Raw genomic sequence first — 21,921 nt, forward strand, 5'->3', positions numbered from 1 at the left:
CAAGCCAAATTTATATATAGACTAGGCTTTTAGGGCGCTTCGCGCCCATCTTCTATTTAAATTGTGAACATGTTCTTTTTGTTTAAATTTTAAAACAAAGAAGAAAAAATTTCGCGGATTTTAAAAAAAAATTCGCAGATTTTCAAGAATTTAAATTTTTTTACAAAATTAAAAACCTTTCTAACTGCTCAAAGATTATTTCTCGATCTTCTATAGGGTAAAAACTTTCTTGTTTGCTCATCGTTGGTCCAATGTACTGAAAATAATCCACGAAATTGACTCTAAAACCGGTTTTTTGAACGAACATTTAACTGGTAGTTCTGACGTACAGATAGTTCTGAATATCTTGGCTTTCAGAAACTGATTTGTAAGATAAACCGAAGATAATCCGAAGTTCAAAAATTTGGATATTAAGTTTATTTTCAAATATAAGAACTTAATCCTTTACAATAGGTATTTTTCATCTGAGTTCCACTAATTTCAGCTTAATTTTAACTTTGCTTTTTATTCATCAATATTTAGATATATAAGTAATTATATATTTAGTAATATTTTGATATTTATTAATATACAGATTTTTATTAATATTTAGATGAAATACTCTCAGCAGCTGGAGAAGAGTTTAGCTGGGACCTAGTTAAATGTTTTTTTATTGAATATTTGACCAGTATCATCATTACGGTTGCGAACCTTGCTCTACCCATACTCTTCAACTTTATCATTAGGATGGAAAAAGTAGGTTTTTTTATTGAATATTTGACCAGTATCATCATTACTGTTGCGAACCTTGCTCTACCCATACTCTTCAACTATATCATTAGGATGGAAAAAGTAGGTTTTTTTAGGAAGGAGTCTTTGGTTTGAAAGGGGATTTTTTGAGACCTTAAGATTGAATTTAAATGGAGCCTTCATTTACAGAGCATGGCATGTTCAGTTCACAGCGGTTTCATATAAAACTTTGACAATTTCCTTTCTTATCTTTGCTTCATAAATGGGGTCGAAGGGTACTGTCGTGAATCGAGCATACCATATTTGATATTTCAAACTTTGATTATTTGATCTTACAGAATTCATAGTTTGAAATATCCTTAGTCTACGACATTGGGTTGCAATTCCTTTAAAAGCCAGAGTTCCTTAGGAATGGTCTACAGGCCGGGGAATATACTTCAATGGGAAACTCANTTTTAATTTCAAACCCCCCCCCCTCTCTTTTTAAAAACCAGTCCAAATAAAATTTGTTGTTTATTATAGTACAGTCCGAAGGTTGATCTCCTGGTAAACCTAATGAGAAGTATCACACTAAGGTATATGTACGTTGTGTACGTACGTTCTACACTCTACAGTTTAACATTTTTTAAAGAATTTTACAAGCATTTGTCCTATTCTACTGATTAAATTAAAAAATAAATAAATTAAAGTTAAGATGAAATGGTTAAGTGAGTTTATTAATGATTTCAAAAATATGCTTTAAAAATATTTTATTTTCTATATGTAATGTATATATATATTTGAGTTTATTTGATTTGGTTTGATTTGATTCTCAATTGTACACTTCCTTTACGAGACAAACAATGGCCTAAAACTAGTCATCTATCTCTACTCATGGTGCTGTAGAAATCCACAAGTGTACAAAAACACTTCTTTACTGTTTTGAGTCGGTTTAATGTAGCATTGTGAATTGTTATCGGATCTCTTTAGATAAAATTATGTTAATTGTCTCTTTAATAAATACTCTCGTTTCAGGATTGCATCCTTGGTTCTAACAATAGCTGCTCAATACCAACTTAATAAGTAAATATTTCAAGAAATTTCTTTGCACAATGTTTTTAAGGGATTGCAATGTGACATTGCAACCCTGGTTTCAGGATTGGATGTGACATTGCGACCCTGGTTTCAGGATTGCTATGTGACATTGCAACCCTGGTTTCAGGATTGGATGTGACATTNCTGGTTTCAGATTTGTCATGTGACATTGCAACCCTGGTTTCGGGATTGCAATAACCCTGGTTTCAGGATTAGAATTAGAAAATTAGAAAATTAGATTAGAAAATTTAAGTTTGTGGCAAGATACTTGAGGACCCAAACAGGTCCTGGAAGCTTTGTCAATGTAATATTCGCTCAAATATTAACAAACCTGCTGAAGAGATAAATAGTATATGTATAATTTTCAATTCTTATAGTTGTGATTACGCTTGTATTGGTGACGTAATATCCGGCTCAACCTTACAGGCCTGTTCAAATTCTAACCTAGGTATTTATTGAGTAGTTAGTTAGTTAGGGAGGGAGGGAGGGAGATACGTTATAAACCCGGAACCGCATAAGAGCAAAATTAACAAATCTACGAAACCAGCAGATCTTATTCAGAACCGAACATATCTCATTTGGAACCCAACAGATACTATTTAGAGCCTAACAGATCTTATTCGGAACCCAACATTTCTTATTTGGAACCTATACAGATAGATCTTTTTCGAACCTCAGAAGATTTAATTCAGAACCTAACAGATATCATTCGGAACCCAACAGATCTTATTTGGAACCCAACAGAATATATTCCGAACCCAACAGTTCTTATTAGGAATCAAACAGATCTTATTCCGAACCTAACAGATCTCATTTGGAACCCAACAGATCTTATTCAAAACCTCACAGATCTTATTCCGAACCCAACAGATCTTATTCAGAACATAACAAAACGTACTCGGAACCTAACTAATCTTATTCCGAACCCAACAGATCTTATTCCGAACCCAACAGATCTTATTCGGGATCTAAAAGATCTTATTCGGAACCCAACAACAAAATAATACATTTTATTTCAATTTACTCCCACCTTGAATAATTCACTAAATTTTCTCAACTGTGGGCAAAAAAAAATTCGTTAATGTGCGCTATAATTTTAGAAGCTTTAATTTTTTTGTTTTTCGTGTGGAATGTTCAGGTTAAAGGGAAATCTTCATTTTTAAGTATATTTCTGATATTTTCTCAAAAAATTAATTGTTTAACATTTATGCATTATTTTAGAATTATAGATTACATCAAGAATTTACATCTATTAATTAGCTGCCTTTATTTACGTTTTAAAACATGTTCTAGTCATTTCACAAGCAAATGTTGTATTTATTTGCAATTAATTTTTTTCAATTTCTTTCATAGTCTTGTTCATACATTTTCAGAATTTTCATATACCATTATATCGTTGAAACCTGATGTTGTAGACCTAGTAAGCTCCGACGTTTCAAACTTAGATTATTCAATCCGACAGATTTCATAGTTTGAAATATCTAAGGTCTTCGACATTGTGTTGCAAAGATATATGGATTAGCAAATCTGAGTTCGTGGTAGAGACTCCATTCCTTCTCTTGAAATATCAATTGACATCAAACTTTTTTCTACGGACTAAATCCGTAATTCTCTCCCTCCCTCCTTGAAGTCTTGCCAACTACAGAGGTTTCCTTATAAAAAAGCTTTAGATATTTAAAGATATTAAAAAGGTGGTTTAGACCTTTACATAGAATATCCCGCCCTAAGGTAAAGTCCTGTCCGAATACAAAAAAGGCCGGATGGCCTATGTTGGTATGCTTCATAACTTTTATGATTATTGAGCTACGGGTTTAAAATTTTACATATTAAAAAGAAAATCTTAAGAAATGTGTACATGCTAATTTTATTGAAAATGAAAAAGAATTGCAATTGCAAATTGTGTTATTTGTAAATTTTCTTAATCCAGACATACCTGGGCTCTGTAAGAGAGGAATATGTTGGGAGAATTCTGTAGGAGCTCAATATTTTAAACTAACCCTGCTGGATTTTATTGTTCAGCTAGTTCTCATGGTGGTTGATCTAGCCAGGTATTTAACAACGTTTTAAATTTTTTTAAAATGTATGAAAACTCGACAAACGGTTTAAAACGTTAAAAAATGTGTTTCTATTCATGACTACAAAAAGTCATTCATTTCTTTGCAACTAAAATATCAAGAAACTTTTGTCTCGCCCCCTCCCCTCCCCCCCCCCCCTGTTCATTTTGTTTTCTTGAAATATCTAAGTATCACTGAGGAAGATATCTTCGTTTTTATCTTAAAACTTCAAGCAATTTCCTTTATTGTCTCTGTATCAGAACCCTGACAATTCCCTTCAAAGAGAACCCGTAATTAAAATCAATCCATTATTCTAAAAATGAAGAAGTTTCTTTTTTATGGTTCAGACAAAGGTTAAAAGGGTACCGTTGTGATGAGAACATGCCACTCTGTACATACGGGGTCACTTGAAATTATGTTTACAATTACAGCCCTTTTTGGAGTAGTAGTGCATTGTACAATGTACATAATACATTGTGTTTTCATCTTGTTTCTATAGATCCAAGTGCTGTGCAGGAAATATAAGCTTTGATGTTACCAAACATGTTCTAGATATAGTTTACAGGTACATAAACATATTCTAGATATAGTTTACAGGTATATAAACATATTCTAGATATAGTTTACAGGTATATAAACAAGTTAAAGTAACATAAGAAGTGAGACTGCTAGAAACATATATTTTTGTTGAATTACAACGGTAACCTTTAAAGCTATTTTCGTTTTTCTACCTTTTAAAGTGGTTAATACTGACAATTTATTCCATATTTCTGGAAGCAGAAATGCGTTAATCAACATCAAAGTAACTCACGATTGAAAAAAAAAACAATTTTTAAAGTTAAAAACTAGATATCTCATTTATTGTTGATCATACAAAGCTTTAAAGGGTTCCGTTGTTAATCGTACATGCAACTCTAAAAAAGGGTCACTTGCTATTACGTAGCCCTGTAAACTCCAGTACCGGACCGGCTTTTAAGCAGCAAGGGCAAGCTGTACAGAACACATATAGACTACTTAGGGCAACACGAGAAAAGTATATATTTGAATACAAATAAATGTTCATTTTGTTTTTTAGTCAAACTATTTGCTGGATGGGTCTGTTCTTTGCTCCGCTGCTCAGCTTGGTAACATTCATCAAGTTTGTTTTAATCCTCTTCATCAAGATTATTTACATCAAAACTGTGTGCACTCCTCAGGACTCATTCTACCAGGTTTTATTTACATCAGGAAATATATTATTTGTAAACATAGAACATTCAGAACAGAGAAATTGTAGAAAAAGAAGCAATATTATTTATATATATATATATATATGTTTATATAAAATATTTTCATCAATAGATTTAAAATCAACTTATAACGTGAAATGCATATGTCACATTCTCATTTTATAATCCCTATATCTTTGCAACCCAATGTCGTGACTTGCAGACCTTAGATATTTCCAACTATGAATTCTGTTGAATGAAGTAATCTAAGTTTAAAATATTAAAGATTTATACCATTAGGTTGCTAAGATTAGAATATTTAGATTTGTGGCAAAAAATCAATTCCATTGCGGTGTTTTATATTCATTGAGCTAATTAAAACCAATCATTAAGTCGTCTTCCTTTTCCAAAGTTTTATGGGTCTCCTGTATAAACATGAATTGATTCCTTCATGAAGAAATAAGCGCGCATTTGTTTTTCCAGTTAGTAAACTTTTGAATGCACGGAATGCGTTAAACACATTCTCCCGGAAAGATCTAAATAGTAAAAAGCTTGAGGATTGACCAATGAGAAAGTTAAACCATTCAAAAGTCCCCAGCTCCGGACATGTTTAGCTTCCAATAAAATGAGTTTTTAAAATATTTGTGAATGAAAGTAAAAGCATGCTGTACACAATGCATGGATCTAAAATTGTTTATATATATAGATCATACCTGGAAATCTATATATTCACCCTAAAAAATTTAAATATTAGAACTTTATGTATCTTCCATTGTCAAAAACATAATTCTGCTTTATTTACATTATGTGAACAATGCTACTTTCAAAAAGACAACAAATTTGAGTTTTGCCCGAAACTGATTTTAGTTGTTTTAGATAGAATTTCGTTCTGAACTTTTTTCTTATTTTCTCCAAATCTGCAGCCACCCTTTTTTCAAAATTATTAATTACCTTGCAGTAAAGAATTTTCTAGGGTTTTGATTAGACTCTTCCTCAGGTCCATTTTAAATAAAGTGTCAAAATTCTTTGCAGATATAAAAATTTCCCGATCTAATAATGACCTGATCCCTTTTTCGCGGATTTTTGATGATTTCTAAGTGGAATTTCATACTAAAAATTATACTTTAACTGTGTTTAGGCGTCCAGGATATCCTCGATATTCAAATATTTCCTCCTGCTCGGGTTCTGGGTCTCCGTTATACCCTTATCTCTGTTTATTGGGTATATAACACCTTCTAACAGCTGCGGACCTTTCAAATATCATACTGAGGACGGATACTACGGAGTAGTTCTAGATAAACTTGAGGTTTTTAAATATTTATATCATTTATATTTTAAATTGGAAAGAAAGGGATTATCTATAGTCTCGTCATCTTATTTATCAATAAAATAAAGACGACTTTTAGTATCAATTTTTTTTCTCTAAGAAGTTTTTAAACAGCATGGAAACACATGAACATGGAAACACATGAACATGGATACACATAAACATGGAAACACATAAACATGGATACACATAAACATGGAAACACATAAATATGGAAACACATAAACATGGAAACACATAAACATGGAAACAAAGGGAAGCTGTCAATTAACGCTTTTCTTTGTTTACTTGTAAAGGAATTGAGTCTTTGGAACAATATCAAATATTTAAACCTCAATATCTTTAGAACCCGATGTTTTAAACCCTTGATATTTCAAACTCAGATTATTTGATCTAACATAATTCACAATTTGAAATATCTAAGGTCTGCAACATTTGGTTCCAAAGATATAGTGATTAGAAAATCAGAGTTTGTAGCAAAGACTCAATTCCTTTGTAGTTCAAAAACATTACTTGTTAGAAATCAAAAATTAAACAGGAAAGTCGTCTTCGTTGCATTGATATAAAAATAAAAATCTGCAGTTATTTACCACTCAATTGGTCAAATTTACATTGTATATGTAATACAATTTATATTAAATTCAAAATAACAGCCTAACGAAAAGCGTTTCGTTTGTCGCATTAAAAAAGATTGAGTTTAATGTGGGATAAAAGTTAAAGGATATCAAACATAAATCATTAATGTTTCTTTTAATTAAAGCATCAGTTCTATAAATCATATCATTTTTAGAAGATAAGCTGGGCCCCAGCACAGAATATCTTATACCTGCTCGGACAAATGACTACATTGTATCTCATTTTTTCAGGTCACATTCCTTCATCTTACGGATTTCATTTATAAAGGATGTTTTGTTGAATTTATTCTAGTTATTTTTAGATAAAACTTTGCTTGTATCTATATACTTTTACTAGGATAGGATCTGTCACAATAGAAATATATATTCCGGAGAAAACTAGTTTTTTTATGAATATATATACTTTGCTTGTCTGCCTGTCTGTTTGTTTGTTTGTTTGTACCCAATAAGCGTCAAAACGGCTGAACCGATTTGGCAAAACATTTTGTGGGACCTCGCACGACCTCAGAGTAGGTTTATTGATGATCCATTTTTGAAAATCCACAATTTTTTTTTATAAAATCCGCGAAATATTTTTTTTGTTTTACAATGTGTACAAAGTGAAAATGTTCACAATTGAAACTAAAGATGGGCGCGAAGCGCCCCGTAAGCCTAGTACTATAAAAAAGATAATGCAATAATATCATTAAAAACTAAAAAGTTTATAAGATTTTTTCTATCCTTTAAATTTTGCATTTTGTGGATTTTTTTTTTTGTACTATCAACAATACAAGTTCGATGACACAATACAAGAAACTCACTTTGACAAAAGGTAAAAATAAGTCATATATTTTTGTTTAATCAGGTGTATTGCTGTTGATCTACTACTATTATGCTCAAGCAACAGCTCAGGGGGATCTCTGCACTAGGATTGAGAAGGAACTCAATCAGATCTCTATGCAAAAAAAGTAAAATGATATTTCAGAATTTTGTTTAGCAAATTTATGCAGTTTATACTTGCTCACCCTTTTTTCGTTCAATAATCTTCATCAATTACACCTAAATCATCTAAATTTCTAAAACATCTAAATTATCCAAATGATCTAAATTATCGAAAATATCCTGATTAGAAATAGAAATAGAAAAATCAATTCCAGTTGAAAAATAAAGACGACGAGATTTTGTCCTGTCTCTCACTATACCATTATTTAGGGAGCTAGTGAGTCGTATTTCTGAAGAAACAGCTCGGCGGCTTATCCAGTAACTAGAGTTATCATGCTGGATGTGACTTCTTTGTCTTTTATTGTCCACTGAGCACTACAATATCTGCAGTACACACCGAAAGCTTAGTTTAGGGTGTTTTGCTCCAAGCGGGATTATTTCGTAACTATGATTTTGTAGTATCACATTTAAAACATTTAACACCAAGAACTACTAGTCTCGAAAATTCCAATATGTGGTCTACCTTTTTTTACCTTAAACATTGGCGGAGATATTAGGAAATTTGTCTAGATCATTAAAAATCAACAAAACTGTTTACATCATTAATATCTCCCTCAATTTTAAAGATAAAAAGAAGGTAGACCGCGTTTTTGAAAGCTCATTAGACAATCAGGCTTTTTTAGGCTCTTTATGTCATTTATCAATAATCGGATTCAAAGACGATATTTAACTCGGCTCTCAATTCCCATGTTTATTAGGACACTGTTTAATAATCTATAGTGATTTAACAATATTTATCATAAATATACAATAATATGCATATAGTTTTATAATTGAGGTTGAAGACCTGCTATTTTACTTCGAGCTGAGAAATAAAGGGATTGTTCAGATGTTTAAGTAAATTCGGAGGTACCAATTATTTAACGGAGCTATTTATTTAAATAGATTGTCAAGTACAATAAATGGCAACGCAGAATGATTACACTTTCAGTTACAGCAGTATCTGTACTTGGCAATCTATTTGTTTAAATTTTACCAGGCTAGGTACATTGGATTGCTTAAATTAAAATTTTGCCCGTTTTGGTCTAAAATTAAAAAATTCTTTAAAAACATGCAGAATTGTACTTTTTTAAGTTTAAGTTTAAGTTTAAGTTTAAAGGAAAAAATGAGAAAAATTTATGTTTATATTTAAAATAATATGAATGAAAAATCAAAATATGGCCGAGGATTTCCCGATATAGACAGGATGTACTGTACCTAGAATAGGACATGACTTTCTTTAAACGAAATTACGTTATAGTCTCTTTAAGTACGGTGTTGGCTTACAAAGAATGCAACTTTAATCCACGACCGTAAACATTTTGAATATATTGATCTGAAGATCATCTTCACAGAATAGCCCTAATAGCCATTTACAAAATGCTCTCAAAAATATCACGGATATTAAGAATTTAGTGTAAATATCACTTAATCAAATAAAACATAGAAAGTACGAATTATTGATTGTTAATAAATTACTTATTTATTTAATTAATCATTTTCGTAGATTAGTTTAGAGCTAGGAGCTCTAGTAATATGAATATCGAGATTAATGCTTGTTAATCTACATGTATTAATTTAATCTTTATAGGTAAGCGTAGCTAGCCAGGGGTTAAAGGGAGCTTTGGTCAAGGGTGGAGAAATGAAGAGATTAGGTTCATAAACATGTTTGTAATAACATATATAACCCTCTGTTCCAACCCTCCCGCTGAGTACCCTCCATTTCCTTTATACCTCTTCACCACCTCCTTACCTTCTTCCTGACTTATGAAAAGTATTATGCTTAAAATGTACAATGCATAGTGTACATACAATTATTATTCGATAATAATGTGCCAACCTACTCCGGTTACGCGGGTCCAAACTACATAATATTGTGATTTTTTTATTTGTATTATCTCGCGCTTTGTGATTGAAACTTTTTTTTAGATATCAGGATAAAGAGTATTCAACACAATAGTTTCCAGCTCAGGGCACATAAAACTACAACAAAGTACTTCCTGTCTGTATCGGAATATTTTCAGTCATATTTTAATATCTAAGTACAAAAAGGTTCTACAAAGTACTTCCTGTCTGTATCGGAATATTTTCAGTCATATTTTAATATCTAAGTACAAAAAGGTTCTATAAAGTACTTCCTGTCTGTATCAGAATATTTTCAGTCATATTTTAATATCTAAGTACAAAAAGGTTCTACAAAGTACTTCCTGTCTGTATCGGAATATTTTCAGTCATATTTTAATATCTAAGTACAAAAAGGTTCTANCTTGATATTAATCAGACTGTTTATTATATTCATTTTCAGACCTATCTTGATATTAATCAGACTGTTTATTATATTCATTTCCAGACCTACCTTGCTATTAATCAGACTGTTTATTATATTCATTTTCAGACCTAGCTTGATATTAATCAGACTGTTTATTATATTCATTTCTAGACCTAGCTTAATATCAATCAGACTGTTTATTATATTCATTTCTAGACCTAGCTTGATATTAATCAGACTGTTTATTATATTCATTTCCAGACCTAGCTTGATATTAATCAGACTGTTTATTATATTCATTTTCAGACCTAGCTTGATATCAATCAGACTGTTTATTATATTCATTTTCAGACCTAGCTTGATATCAATCAGACTTTTTATTATATTCATTTCTAGACCTAACTTGTCATTAATCAGACCATGTTTATTATATTCATTTCCAGACCTAGGTTGATATTAATGAGACCATATTTATTATATTCATTTTCAGACCTAGCTTGATATTAATCAGACCTAAATTTATTATATTCATTTTCAGACCTAGCTTGATATTAATCAGACCATGTTTATTGTATTCATTTCTAGACCTAGCTTGATATTAATCAGACCATGTTTATTATATTCATTTCCAGACCTAACTTGATATTAATCAGACCATGTTTATTATATTAATTTCCAGACCTAGTTTGATATTAATCAGACCATGTTTATTATATTCATTTCCGTACCTAGCTTGATACTGATCAGACTATGTTTATTATATTAATTTCCAGACCTAGTTTGATACTGATCAGACTATGTTTATTATATTAATTTTCAGACCTAGTTTGATATTAATCAGACCATGTTTATTATATTCATTTCCGTACCTAGCTTGATACTGATCAGACTATGTTTATTATATTAATTTCCACACCTAGCTTAATATTGATCAGACTATGTTTATTATATTAATTTTCAGACCTAGCTTGATATTAATCAGACCATGTTTATTATATTCATTTCTAACCCCAACTTTATATTAATCAGACCATGCTTATTATATTCATTTCTAGACCTAGCTTGATATTAATCAGACCATTTTTATTGTATCAATATCCACCCGGACTGAGGGAAAATAAAGGATTAACATTGTTTAGGACAATATCTATATATAAATTTGGCTTGTCTGTCTGTCTGTCTGTTTGTTTGTTTGTATCCAATAAACGTCAAAACGGCTGAACCGATCGGGCCCAAATTTGTTGTGGGACATCACGTGACCCCAGGGAAGGTTTATGAATGATCAAAATTTAAAATATTTGTCTCCATCAAGATTATCTCTTCATTAAATTTTTATTTATTATATTCATTTCCAGACCTAGCTTGATATTAATCAGACTGTATATTATATTCATTTCCAGACCTAGCTTGATATTAATCAGACTGTTTATTATATTCATTTCTAGACCTAGCTTGATATTAATCAGACCATGTTTATTATATTCATTTCTAGACCTAGCTTGATATTAATCAGACTGTTTATTATATTCATTTTCGGACCTAGCTTGATATTAATCAGACTGTTTATTATATTCTTTTTCAGACCTAGCTTGATATTAATCAGACCATGTTTTTTATTCATTTCCAGACCTAGCTTGATATGAATCAGACTGTTTATTATATTCATTTCCAGACCTAGCTTGATATTAATCAGACCATGTTTATTATATTCATTTCTAGACCTAGCTTGATATAAATCAGACCATGTTTATTTTATTCGTTTCTAGACCTAGCTTGATATTAATCAGACTGTTTATTATATTCATTTTTAAACCTAGCTTGATATTAATCAGACCATGTTTATTATAATAATTTCCAGACCTAGCTTGATAATAATCAGACCATGTTTATTATATTCATTTCTAGACCTAACTTGATATCAATCTGACCATATTTATTATATCAATATCCAACCGGACTGAGGGAAAATAAAGGATTCAAATTGTTTGGGACAATATATAACATACATAGGATCAAAAATGTTCTTTTAAGTGACCTTCCATTGATAGAGTGGTGAATCCAATACACAACTGTACCCTTTTGTCTGATCAAGTATGATTTATATGTCCATGCTTGTTTTTGAAAAAAAAAATTTTATTTGTGATTTCTCTGAAAAAGTGGCAATTGAGCATTTTCTTCCGGAACAATAGCGAACCTATCAGAATTAATCATCTAATCAAACCAGAAAAACGACGTTATCTAATACGTTATTAATTATAAAATGGTTTAAACGGTACCTTTCTGAATCGTGTATGCTCCTCTTTTAAATCCGACGACGAAGACGAGTTACTTTAATAGAAAACTAAAAAATCTCCAGTTTATCTTATCCCAAGAAACATCATTTATTTGTAAACAAAGTTATTCTTTTATTTCAGAAGACGATAAAATTGTGTGGAAATATTTTTTCATTTAATTAAAATTTGGCCTGAAAATATCCTTTTCTAACTCAAATTCGCGCGTTTTTTTACTTTTTAAATTCTAAGTAATAAATATACATTTTTAATTATTGTTTAAGATCTCACAAATCCCGTTTTCTACAGTGAAACCCTTAATAACGAATACATCGAAAGAATTCATTAAATGTCGTATTCTTCACTTTCTGATAATGGAATGTTGCAGATATTTAGTTTTTTAATTAAATGATTATATGTTATAGTATAAAACTCGTTGAAATATTGTCAAGACGACATTTGATAAATTCTTTCGATGTATTCATTATCAAGGGTTTCACTTTCTCCTTACCCTGTACAGAGTACAGTTACACTGTACATCAAAGTTTTTTCTTGAAAATTTACCATTTTTAGGAAAAAGAAACGGTTCGGACTGTTTCTTCTGTTTTATGGGTCCCACTGTTCGAAGATTTTTTATTGGTTTCTACAGTGATAACAATAAATGTCTGTAATAGGAAGACGACTTTTAAACTCAACTTATGATTTTAAATAGTCCATGGGTTATGAAACACAGTTATTAGTATATGCTTTGTAACAGCATCATATACAGGTAACTATTACTTCAATGTCGTCTTCCTATTCCACAGTTTTCTGGTTCTAACTATAGAATTTAGTTGAATACTTCAATATATTTTTGATCATTTCACAATTCAAGTTTTTCTATTTTCAGGTTTATGGTTTTCTTTAGTATTCAATAAACTAAATCGATATTTTTATTAAATTTAATTTTCAGAGACCTGCTGAGGGTTGTTCATTACCTTCGAACAAGTTTCACTCGCTTGGTTCGACTTATTTTCATTAACATACACCTCGTTACCCAAAAGACAGGTACATGGTGTCCCATGAAACATGACAGTTGGTGAATAGTTTAAAATGTCTTCTTCCATAATAAGTTATTTGATATTAAAGAAAATGATAAACAAAATACTCAATGCCAGTCATATTATAGCTAATTTGGATTTCAAAGGAAAATGTATTTGTGTAAAAGATTTCTTTAAATAAACAGCAAAAAGTCTTTAACATCTAATACAGTATATGGAAGAAGACATTCAAAACTATTCACAAACTGTCATGTTTCATGGGACACCCTGTAGCTTTATTATTGGTTTAATGCACCAGAGGTAAACCGGTTTACAGCTGCATTTTCGGGTCCGTGGAGACACATCGGATAGAAAATAGAAGCTGAACATTTGCTACTAACTCTAATTTACTGCACCAGAGGTAAACCGGTTTACAGCTGCATTTTCGGGTCCGTGGAGACACATCGGATAGAAAATAGAAGCTGAACATTTGCAACTAACTCTAATTTTCTAAATCATATATCTTTGACCTTTATCTTTGCATCCTGATGGTGTAAACCTTAGACCTAAAAAATTATAGTTTTGAATATTCAGGGTCTTGGACAATCGACATATATCAGGTTGCAAAGATGTACGGATTAGAAAATTATAATTTTCGGCAAGTTTCCTTTATTTATAATATAATTATGGTTTATTCTGCAACCTCTTGTTTTTTTGTAATTCCTCCTTTAAAGTAATTAATGTTCAAAAAATAAGAATGTAAAATGTAGAACGGAGAATATCAAGATAGAATGAGTAGACGGAAGAAACCTGTTCTCCAACCCTGTTCTTGAAGATGAGAAAATATGGTCTAGTAATTTTGTTCACACTCTCATCACTTTCAGGTTTTCATTCTCATTTTCATATTCCTTTCCTCTTCTATTCTCTAATCCCTCCAGTCTCCTCCCTTCTTTACTAGACCTTCCCTCCATTATCTTTCCCTCTTCCCTGTTACCTCCAGTACATCTCCTCTTCTCCAGTCCCTCCCTCCAGTATCCTCTCCTCTTCCCTAGTTCCTCCCTCCAGTATCCTCACCTCTTCTCCAGTCCCTCCCTCCATTATCCTCCCCTCTTCTCCAGTCCCTCCATTATCCTCTCTTCTTCTCCAGTCCTCCCCTCCATTATCCTCCCCTCTTCTCCAGTCCCTATCTTTAGTATCCTTCCCTTTTCTTTAGTCCCTCCTTCCAGTATACTTCCGTCTTCTCTAGTACCTCACTTCTGTATCCTCCCCCCCCCTCCCTCCAGTGTTATGTTCTTTTTCCTTTTCTCTCCCTCCTGTATCCTTCCCTCTTCTCTAGTCCCTCCAGTATCCTCTCCTCTTCTCTAGTCCCTCCCTCCAATCTCCTCCCCTCTTCTCTAGTCCCTACCTCCATTATCCTCTCCTCTTTTCCAAACCCCCCCTCCAGTATTATCCCCTCTTCTCAAGTCCCTACCTCCATTATCCTCCCCTCTTCTCTAGTCTCCTCTACTCCTTCAGTATACCTCCCATTCTCCTTCTGCCTTGTTTATATTTAAAGATAAATAATATTAAACTTTATTTTTTCTCACTTAACCCGGGGCCGGTATTCAGAAAAGGTCAGGATGCAGAATACAGAACTAAATAACTAAATAATTCGTTATTATATTTTATTGTCTAATTTGCTCGAGATGGTAACTTTTAAATAAGAAAAATTTATTCTCTCCTTTCTCAATGGTCGAAAGGTGATCAATGATGAATTAGTTTCCAGCTTTGGTTAAAGATTTACAACAGTACCCTTGAGAGCTTTGTCTTATCAAGTATGAATTAGAATTCAATGTTTTTGTTTCTTTAAACTATTTCTCTGCGAAAGTGACTTGCGCATTTCTTGATTATAAGAAGCAATGGAGAAACTCACAGAAATAAACACTTTTCTAGTCAGGAAAACGATGGTATCTGTCACATTAAGGTATCAAGGATACCTTTGTAAATCGGGCATTGCCATCTTTGCATGGTCATTATGCTTACACTCCCTTTAAAATATATAAATTATGAATGCTAGGCATGGAGAACAATATGATGGAAAGCCTAAACAACAAAACTTTACAATTGGAGAAAATAGAAATAAAAGGAGAAAAGCCATCTTTTCAAGTGTCAGGTTTGTATCAATAAAACTCTAAAAACAGAAACAGAAACAGAATAAAAAAACAGAATTATTGCAATCAAATATAAGAAAAAAGTTCTGGTCAACCTATTATATCTGTATTTAGAATAATATAAGCTGGACCCTAACACCTTAGCAAGCAGGTTTGGGGTTAACTTATATTCCTGCATTTAGAAGAGTATAAGCAGGAAAGGAGTTTTAAGTCAGCAGGTCGGAAGGTCAAACTCAACCTATAAATTTTTATTTACATAAGCTGGAATAGAGTAGGTTACTGAGTCAGCTAGTCGCATGGTCAATCTGTATATCTGTATTTAAACGAGCCGAAATGGAGCTGGTCACTTTGTAAGCAGGTCAAAGGGTCAACCTATATACCTGTATTTAGATAGAATGGAGTTTGTCATTAAGTGAACAGGTTGGAAGGTAAACTTATGTATCTATATGTATAAGAGTAAAAGCTTTAAAGGAGAAGGTCACCATGGAAGCAGGTCTGAAGGTCAACCTATATATTTGTATTTAGAAGAGTATAAGCTGAAAAGGAGTAGGACCGCAGGTCGGAGGGTCAAACTATTTATCTTTATTTAGAAGGATATAAGCTGAAAAGGAGTAGGTCAGCAGGTCTGAAGGTCAACCTAAATATTTTTATTTATAGATGAGTACAAGCTGGAAAGGAGTAGGTCACTAGGTGAGCAGGTCTAAAGGTCAACCTATATATAAACCTGTATTTAGACGGTTATAAGCTTGAATGGAGCAGTGGGAAACTAATTCTCCAGATCCAAGTTCTTTCAACGACAAATATATCTGTATCATGGAGATTAGCATACTTACAGGTGAATATATTATATACTAGACTTTTAGGGCACTTCGCGCCCCCTTTCCTGTAAATAATTTTATTGGTTGACTGTTGCTCTGAAAGTGACCATTTTTGATAATTTTTAAATTTTTCCGGATTTTTATTTTCAAATTCGCGCATTTTCAAAAAAAAATCAAACTATTTTCCAGGAATTTTTTCCAATTTTGATATTCACAAAACCTTCCAAGGGGTCATATGAGGTCCCACACAAAATTTGGGCCCGATCGGTTCAGTCGTTTTGACGTTTATTGTATACAACCGGACAAACAGACAAGCAAAGTATATATAGAGATTGTGCTGTTTCTCAGTTTCAAACAAATATTTCCCGGCACATTGTCTAGAAAGAAAAAATTAGGACTTTTTCTTCTTGATTATATGCAAGGACGACTGGAAACAGTGAAAAAATTAATTAATGAAGTGTTAAGAAGTTAAAAGAAGGAGAGTATACCTTGGGTTTGGGTTCAATCCTTACTCCGCACGGGTTCTATCCCTAATCTGGGCTCTATAACGTTACTCCAGTTTCTTATTCACAATCTATCCATACTCCGGGTTCTATCAATACTATTGAATATATCCCTATAATACGCCTGTTCATTTCTCTACTCCGGGTTCCATTCCTACTCCAAGTTCTAACCCTACTACGGGTTCTACTTCTGATTACATTTGGCCCTTCTCTGGTTCTGTACATTTGGTTCTATCCTAAATCCAGGTTCTAACACTACTGTGGAATCCATTTCTCTCGCACTATCCTAACTCCTGGTTTATTCCATTTCGAAACTCTATTCCTAATCTTGGTTCAATTTTTACTTCAGGTTCGAATCCTACCTCTGCACATTCCCTATAGTTTGTCTATTTGTATTCCCAAGTATAATGTTCCTACCCCACCTTTATTCTCTAACTCAATTTACATCTAAGATTGTGCTTTTAACCCTAAATTATCTAGATCAATATAAATCTAAATGTATTCTATATTTATCTTTAGAAAACAACCCATTCCAGTTTACTGCCGAGAAAAACAAACAAAATCAAGAAAAAAGGAACAATAGGTAAAAAGATCAAGAAAGATACACTAGGAAGCAAGATTGTATATTAAGGTTGGTTAATCTGGATGCGCTCCAATGTACGGAAAATGTCGTCTTCTGAGATAGATAGATAAAAAACTCATATGACGTCAGTGATTATAGAGGCGAGAGTGACGTCATATGAGGTTTTTATCTATCTATCCATCCTAGGAGACGACATTGGAGCGCATCTAGAGTAACCAACCTTAATATACAATCTTGTTAGGAAGTAAGGAACCAACATGACTTTGGCTGGGAAGAATATGAACAAACTCAAACCTACCTAGAGTGAGAACCAGAAAACTTTGCAATAGTAAGACGACTTTTAGACTCAAGCTATGACTTTAAATAGTCTAATGACCATAAGATACAACAATTTTGCAGTATGAACAGACCAATTTACTTAACAAGTGATTTTATAAGTTACTAGTAAAACTATATTTGCTTTGTAAAAACATCAAACACACTTAATTCTTGCTTTTATGTCGTCTTCCTATTTCACAGTTGTCTGGTACTCACTGTACTACTCAATTTGTCTAAATTCCTCTCTGAACTTCCTGAACGCTATAAAAGATTAAGTGGTTTATTTTCTTGATTGAGCATTGTTATTTTTTATTCAAAGTGATTATTGCGATATCTTCTTCACAGACTTTTTTATGTTGCTAAAAATATTCTTAGATTGAGACCATTACTTATCAGCAATATTCTTAACAGCTTATCACAGGATTTTCTCCCACTTCTAAACCCAAGAACAAACCTTGTAAAACAAAATACTTTTTGGCACATTAATTAAGCTGGACTGGTGCAGATAACTCCGAGTTCTTAAGTTTAAACTTCAAAAATAACTTTAACGACATCTTAAAACATTTTTAGGTAATGGGTGCATTGCTGCCCTTCCCCAACAGGTTCAATTCTTCAAGGAACATGTTTGGAAAATAGGACTCAAACTTATACCTGTACAATCACATAGATGTTTAAGGTAATAGATACAATCCCATAGATGTTTAAGGTAATAGATACAATCCCATAGATGTTTAAGGTAATAGCACAATCCCATAGATGTTTAAGGTAATAGATACAATCCCATAGATGTTTAAGGTAAAAGACACAATCCCATAGATGTTTAAGGTAATGGACACAATCCCACAGATGTTTAAGGTAATATATACAATCCCATAGATGTTATACGTAATATATACAATCCCATAGATGTTTAAGGTAATAGATACAATCCCATAGATGTTTAAGGTAATAGATACATTCCCATAGATGTTTAAGGTAATAGATAAAATCCCATAGATGTTTAAGGTAATAGCACAATCCCATAGATGTTTAAGGTAATAGATACAATCCCATAGATGTTTAAGGTAATAGACACAATCCCACAGATGTTTAAGGTAATATATACAATCCCATAGATGTTTGACGTAATATATACAATCCCATAGATGTTTAAGGTAATATATACAATCCCATAGATGTTTAACGTAATATATACAATCCCATAGATGTTTAACGTAATATATGCAATTCCATAGATGTTAAAGGTATGGATACGATCCATAGATCAAAGATTAATTAAAATAACAGATATGACACTAGATGTCGTCTTTTCAAGAATAATGTGTGCTTAGTTTACAATAATCCTGAGGCAGAAGCCCAAAGGAGTTGCGCGTAGTCGGCGTAGAGAATAACCTTATTTTATTGTAAATAAAATATTGTAAATAATATGATTATTGATCAAATTTCGAAGATGTTGAAGTATAACAACTTTATTTGAGTATTTTTACAATTTAAAGTTAAAAGAATTTTTTTTAAATCAGAAACTTGTGGAATGAATGTCGTCTATCGTTTTCTGAAGAAATGTTGCAAAGGATTTTCCAATTTGAAATTGTTGGAACTGAAATATCTGTGGAAATGTTTAAGATGTTTTTCTAAAAATTGTTCAGTTGCAACCATAGATTATTTCACTATACCAGATAGGACACTAGATGTCGTCTTTTCAAAATTTAAGGGTTTTTCGTTCACAATAACCCTGAGACAGCAGCCCAAAGGAGTTAGGCGCATTTAGCGTAGAACAGGCTCTCTCTTTGGAGCATGCACGTAATTGCTTCTGCCTTAGGGTTATTGTGAACGAAAAACCCCTAAATGTTTTGAGTTCTTTTTGAGTCAATTTTCAGTTTTGAGTTCTTTTTAAAAGATACTCGCGCATTTTTACTGCAGGAAAACGCATATGAATTATCAGAAGTAAATACTTTTAAACCTAGAAAAACGACAATATCTTCCGCAATATTGATCAGATAAAGGTTTCAAGGGTACCGTTATGAAACAGACATTGCCATCCTTGCATGAAGGGTCACTTGACATTACAATTACAGTCCCTTTAGAATGAAAAAGATAACGGCGAGAATTCCACTGTTTTTAGGTTCTCACTGTATGTTTTTCAGAGAGGTGTTCGGTAACTCTGGTAATCTAGTGGAGGGACAGTGTATTGTAAAGAATAGTTTTGGATCCAGGCTCAGGAACTTTCAAGTTCTTATCACACCACACTTACAAGGAAACCATTAAACAAACACACTTTATCTTTTTTATACTTTTCACTTTTTGAAAACATATCTAATTTGAAGTAACGCTTTATTTATAGAGGTTCATCAGCTTTTAATAATACTTGAGACAACTTAGTGTTTTTTTCTACGATTTTAGCAATATTATACATATGGGAAGTTCTACGCCGATATTTGAAAAATGGAATATATGGCATAAATCATGAAACTCTGTGAGAGATTTTTTAACAGTTTTATTTAATAAATTTTGGCTGTTACGAAAACATTTAAAATGTTGGTTTACATTCACACAATTTTGGTTTTATTTGATAAATTGTAATCTGAACAAGATACTGTAAATCTCAGCAAAGTTTTGAACCACAAAAAGAGCAAACTTGATTTTAAAAATGGCAGAACTAGGGGTTTTTATGATAAATAGCTAAAGAATCGTTATTGTATTTATAAAATCAGGTTTTTTAAATGACGATTTTTTAAAAAGAATGTTTTATGTCGTCTTCAGATGATAAACCTAGAGCTTACAGTATCCAGAACAATTTTACCCAGGATACAGAGAGGAATGAAACCTTGATACCCTTGAATATCGAGGATATAGACGAGCTCCTGGAGGAGGGGATCGAGGAGTTCGAGATGGATAAAATATCAGCTTTTAGACTCGAGAAGGACAGGAAGGAACGGAAACGGATAAGAGAACAATACAAGGTTACATTTCTTAAAAAAAAAATTTTTTTTGATTTATTGTAAAAATAGGATCCCAGTTCTTCATTCTTTAGTCTATCCAGCAAGAGTAGAACTAAAGTAAAACTTGTTTACACAACCCCCTCTCCTTATTTCTATTCCTCCGTCCTCCTTAATATATGGATCGAGTTTTATCTGACAAAGGTTGTATAGTAAGGTTAGATACCATGCACTCGCTACATTGTACTAGAAATGTCGTCTTCATAACAATGAGCTTTAAAAATACTTATTTGACCTAACTAATTATTGTCGACATTTCTAGTACATTTGAGCACATTCAGAGTACCTAACCTTATTATTCATACAACACTAACTCCTATGAGGAGAAGAATTTGTAAAACTATTTTAGAACTACAATTTAATTGTTTGTTTTCCATTCAGGCAATTTGGTTTATAGTCGGGATGATTATACCTATGTGTATTCTACTCTACATTACACTTAGCATATCCTGCAGGTAATAATAATAATAATAACGATGATAATAACAAAGATGATGATGATGATGATGATGATGATGATGATGATGATTGATGATGATGGCATTTTTCTATATACTTTAATAAATGGAGTTTTTATATTGTTAATATTGATATATTTGGATGCAATATGAGTGAAGAGCCGTATATTAAATATTCTTGTTTAATTTGCTGATGTATGATTTCTGAAACCTTAAAAGATCTAGGAGATTGCTAGAACTTAAAACTTTCTGTTAAATAAATTGATAAGTTAGAAATGGTTGGATCAATGAACTTAAATTTTAAATGTTTAAAAAATATGACAATCTGGGCAAGTTCTAGAAAAGGGAAAATGAAAAAAATTATTCATGGCAAAATCTAAAGAATATAATGGAGAAAAGAAAATATCTAGATGGGCAGCAAGAGGAGTATAAAGAGATCAGGAGAAGGAAGGAAGAATATAAAGATCAGGAGAAGGAAGGAAGAATAAAAAGATCAGGGGAAGGAAGGAAGAATGTAAAGATCAAGAGAAGGAAGGAAGTGTAAAGGAAT

At 32.1% G+C, this 21,921-nt stretch overlaps 2 protein-coding genes across 3 annotated transcripts; both read left to right on the plus strand.

Annotated features, from left to right (window-relative positions):
* Positions 1-572: 572 nt before the first annotated feature.
* On the plus strand, positions 573-8,778 carry LOC111712976 (transmembrane channel-like protein 7). Of its 2 annotated transcripts, XM_023487745.1 has the most exons (12): positions 598-643; positions 740-831; positions 1,252-1,304; positions 1,744-1,791; positions 2,181-2,251; positions 3,731-3,851; positions 4,357-4,422; positions 4,933-5,068; positions 6,204-6,371; positions 7,183-7,258; positions 7,872-7,974; positions 8,219-8,778. In XM_023487745.1, exons 2-12 carry the CDS (start codon positions 823-825, stop codon positions 8,268-8,270), a joined length of 903 nt encoding a protein of 300 aa, XP_023343513.1. In that variant the 5' UTR covers positions 598-643; positions 740-822; the 3' UTR covers positions 8,271-8,778. The 2 variants fall into 2 exon arrangements, with proteins under 2 accessions (XP_023343520.1, XP_023343513.1); XM_023487752.1 differs by lacking the exon at positions 740-831 and having other exon boundaries at positions 573-735.
* Positions 8,779-13,400: 4,622 nt separating this feature from the next.
* On the plus strand, positions 13,401-21,379 carry LOC111712965 (uncharacterized). The gene is made up of 9 exons (XM_023487734.1): positions 13,401-13,573; positions 14,316-14,429; positions 15,602-15,697; positions 16,430-16,530; positions 17,536-17,599; positions 18,488-18,593; positions 20,062-20,171; positions 20,678-20,877; positions 21,295-21,379. The coding sequence occupies exons 2-9, from the start codon at positions 14,381-14,383 to the stop codon at positions 21,370-21,372; spliced, it is 804 nt and encodes a 267-aa protein (XP_023343502.1). The 5' UTR covers positions 13,401-13,573; positions 14,316-14,380; the 3' UTR covers positions 21,373-21,379.
* Positions 21,380-21,921: the final 542 nt, after the last annotated feature.

This window comes from Eurytemora carolleeae, unplaced genomic scaffold (assembly GCF_000591075.1).
Source record: "Eurytemora carolleeae unplaced genomic scaffold, Eaff_2.0 scaffold119, whole genome shotgun sequence".
Taxonomy (NCBI): Eukaryota; Metazoa; Arthropoda; class Copepoda; order Calanoida; family Temoridae; genus Eurytemora; species Eurytemora carolleeae.

Coding starts and splice junctions, on each gene's coding strand:
- LOC111712976 (XM_023487752.1), top strand. Junction 6,372..7,182: donor TAGTTCTAGATAAACTTGAG/GTTTTTAAATAT, acceptor TATCATTTTTAG/AAGATAAGCTGGGCCCCAGC. Junction 7,259..7,871: donor ATTGTATCTCATTTTTTCAG/GTCACATTCCTT, acceptor TTGTTTAATCAG/GTGTATTGCTGTTGATCTAC.
- LOC111712965 (XM_023487734.1), top strand. CDS start 14,381: ATGAGAAAATATGGTCTAGTAATTTTGTTCACACTCTCATCACTTTCA. Junction 17,600..18,487: donor CAAGAAAAAAGGAACAATAG/GTAAAAAGATCA, acceptor AAACATTTTTAG/GTAATGGGTGCATTGCTGCC. Junction 18,594..20,061: donor CAATCACATAGATGTTTAAG/GTAATAGATACA, acceptor TATGTTTTTCAG/AGAGGTGTTCGGTAACTCTG.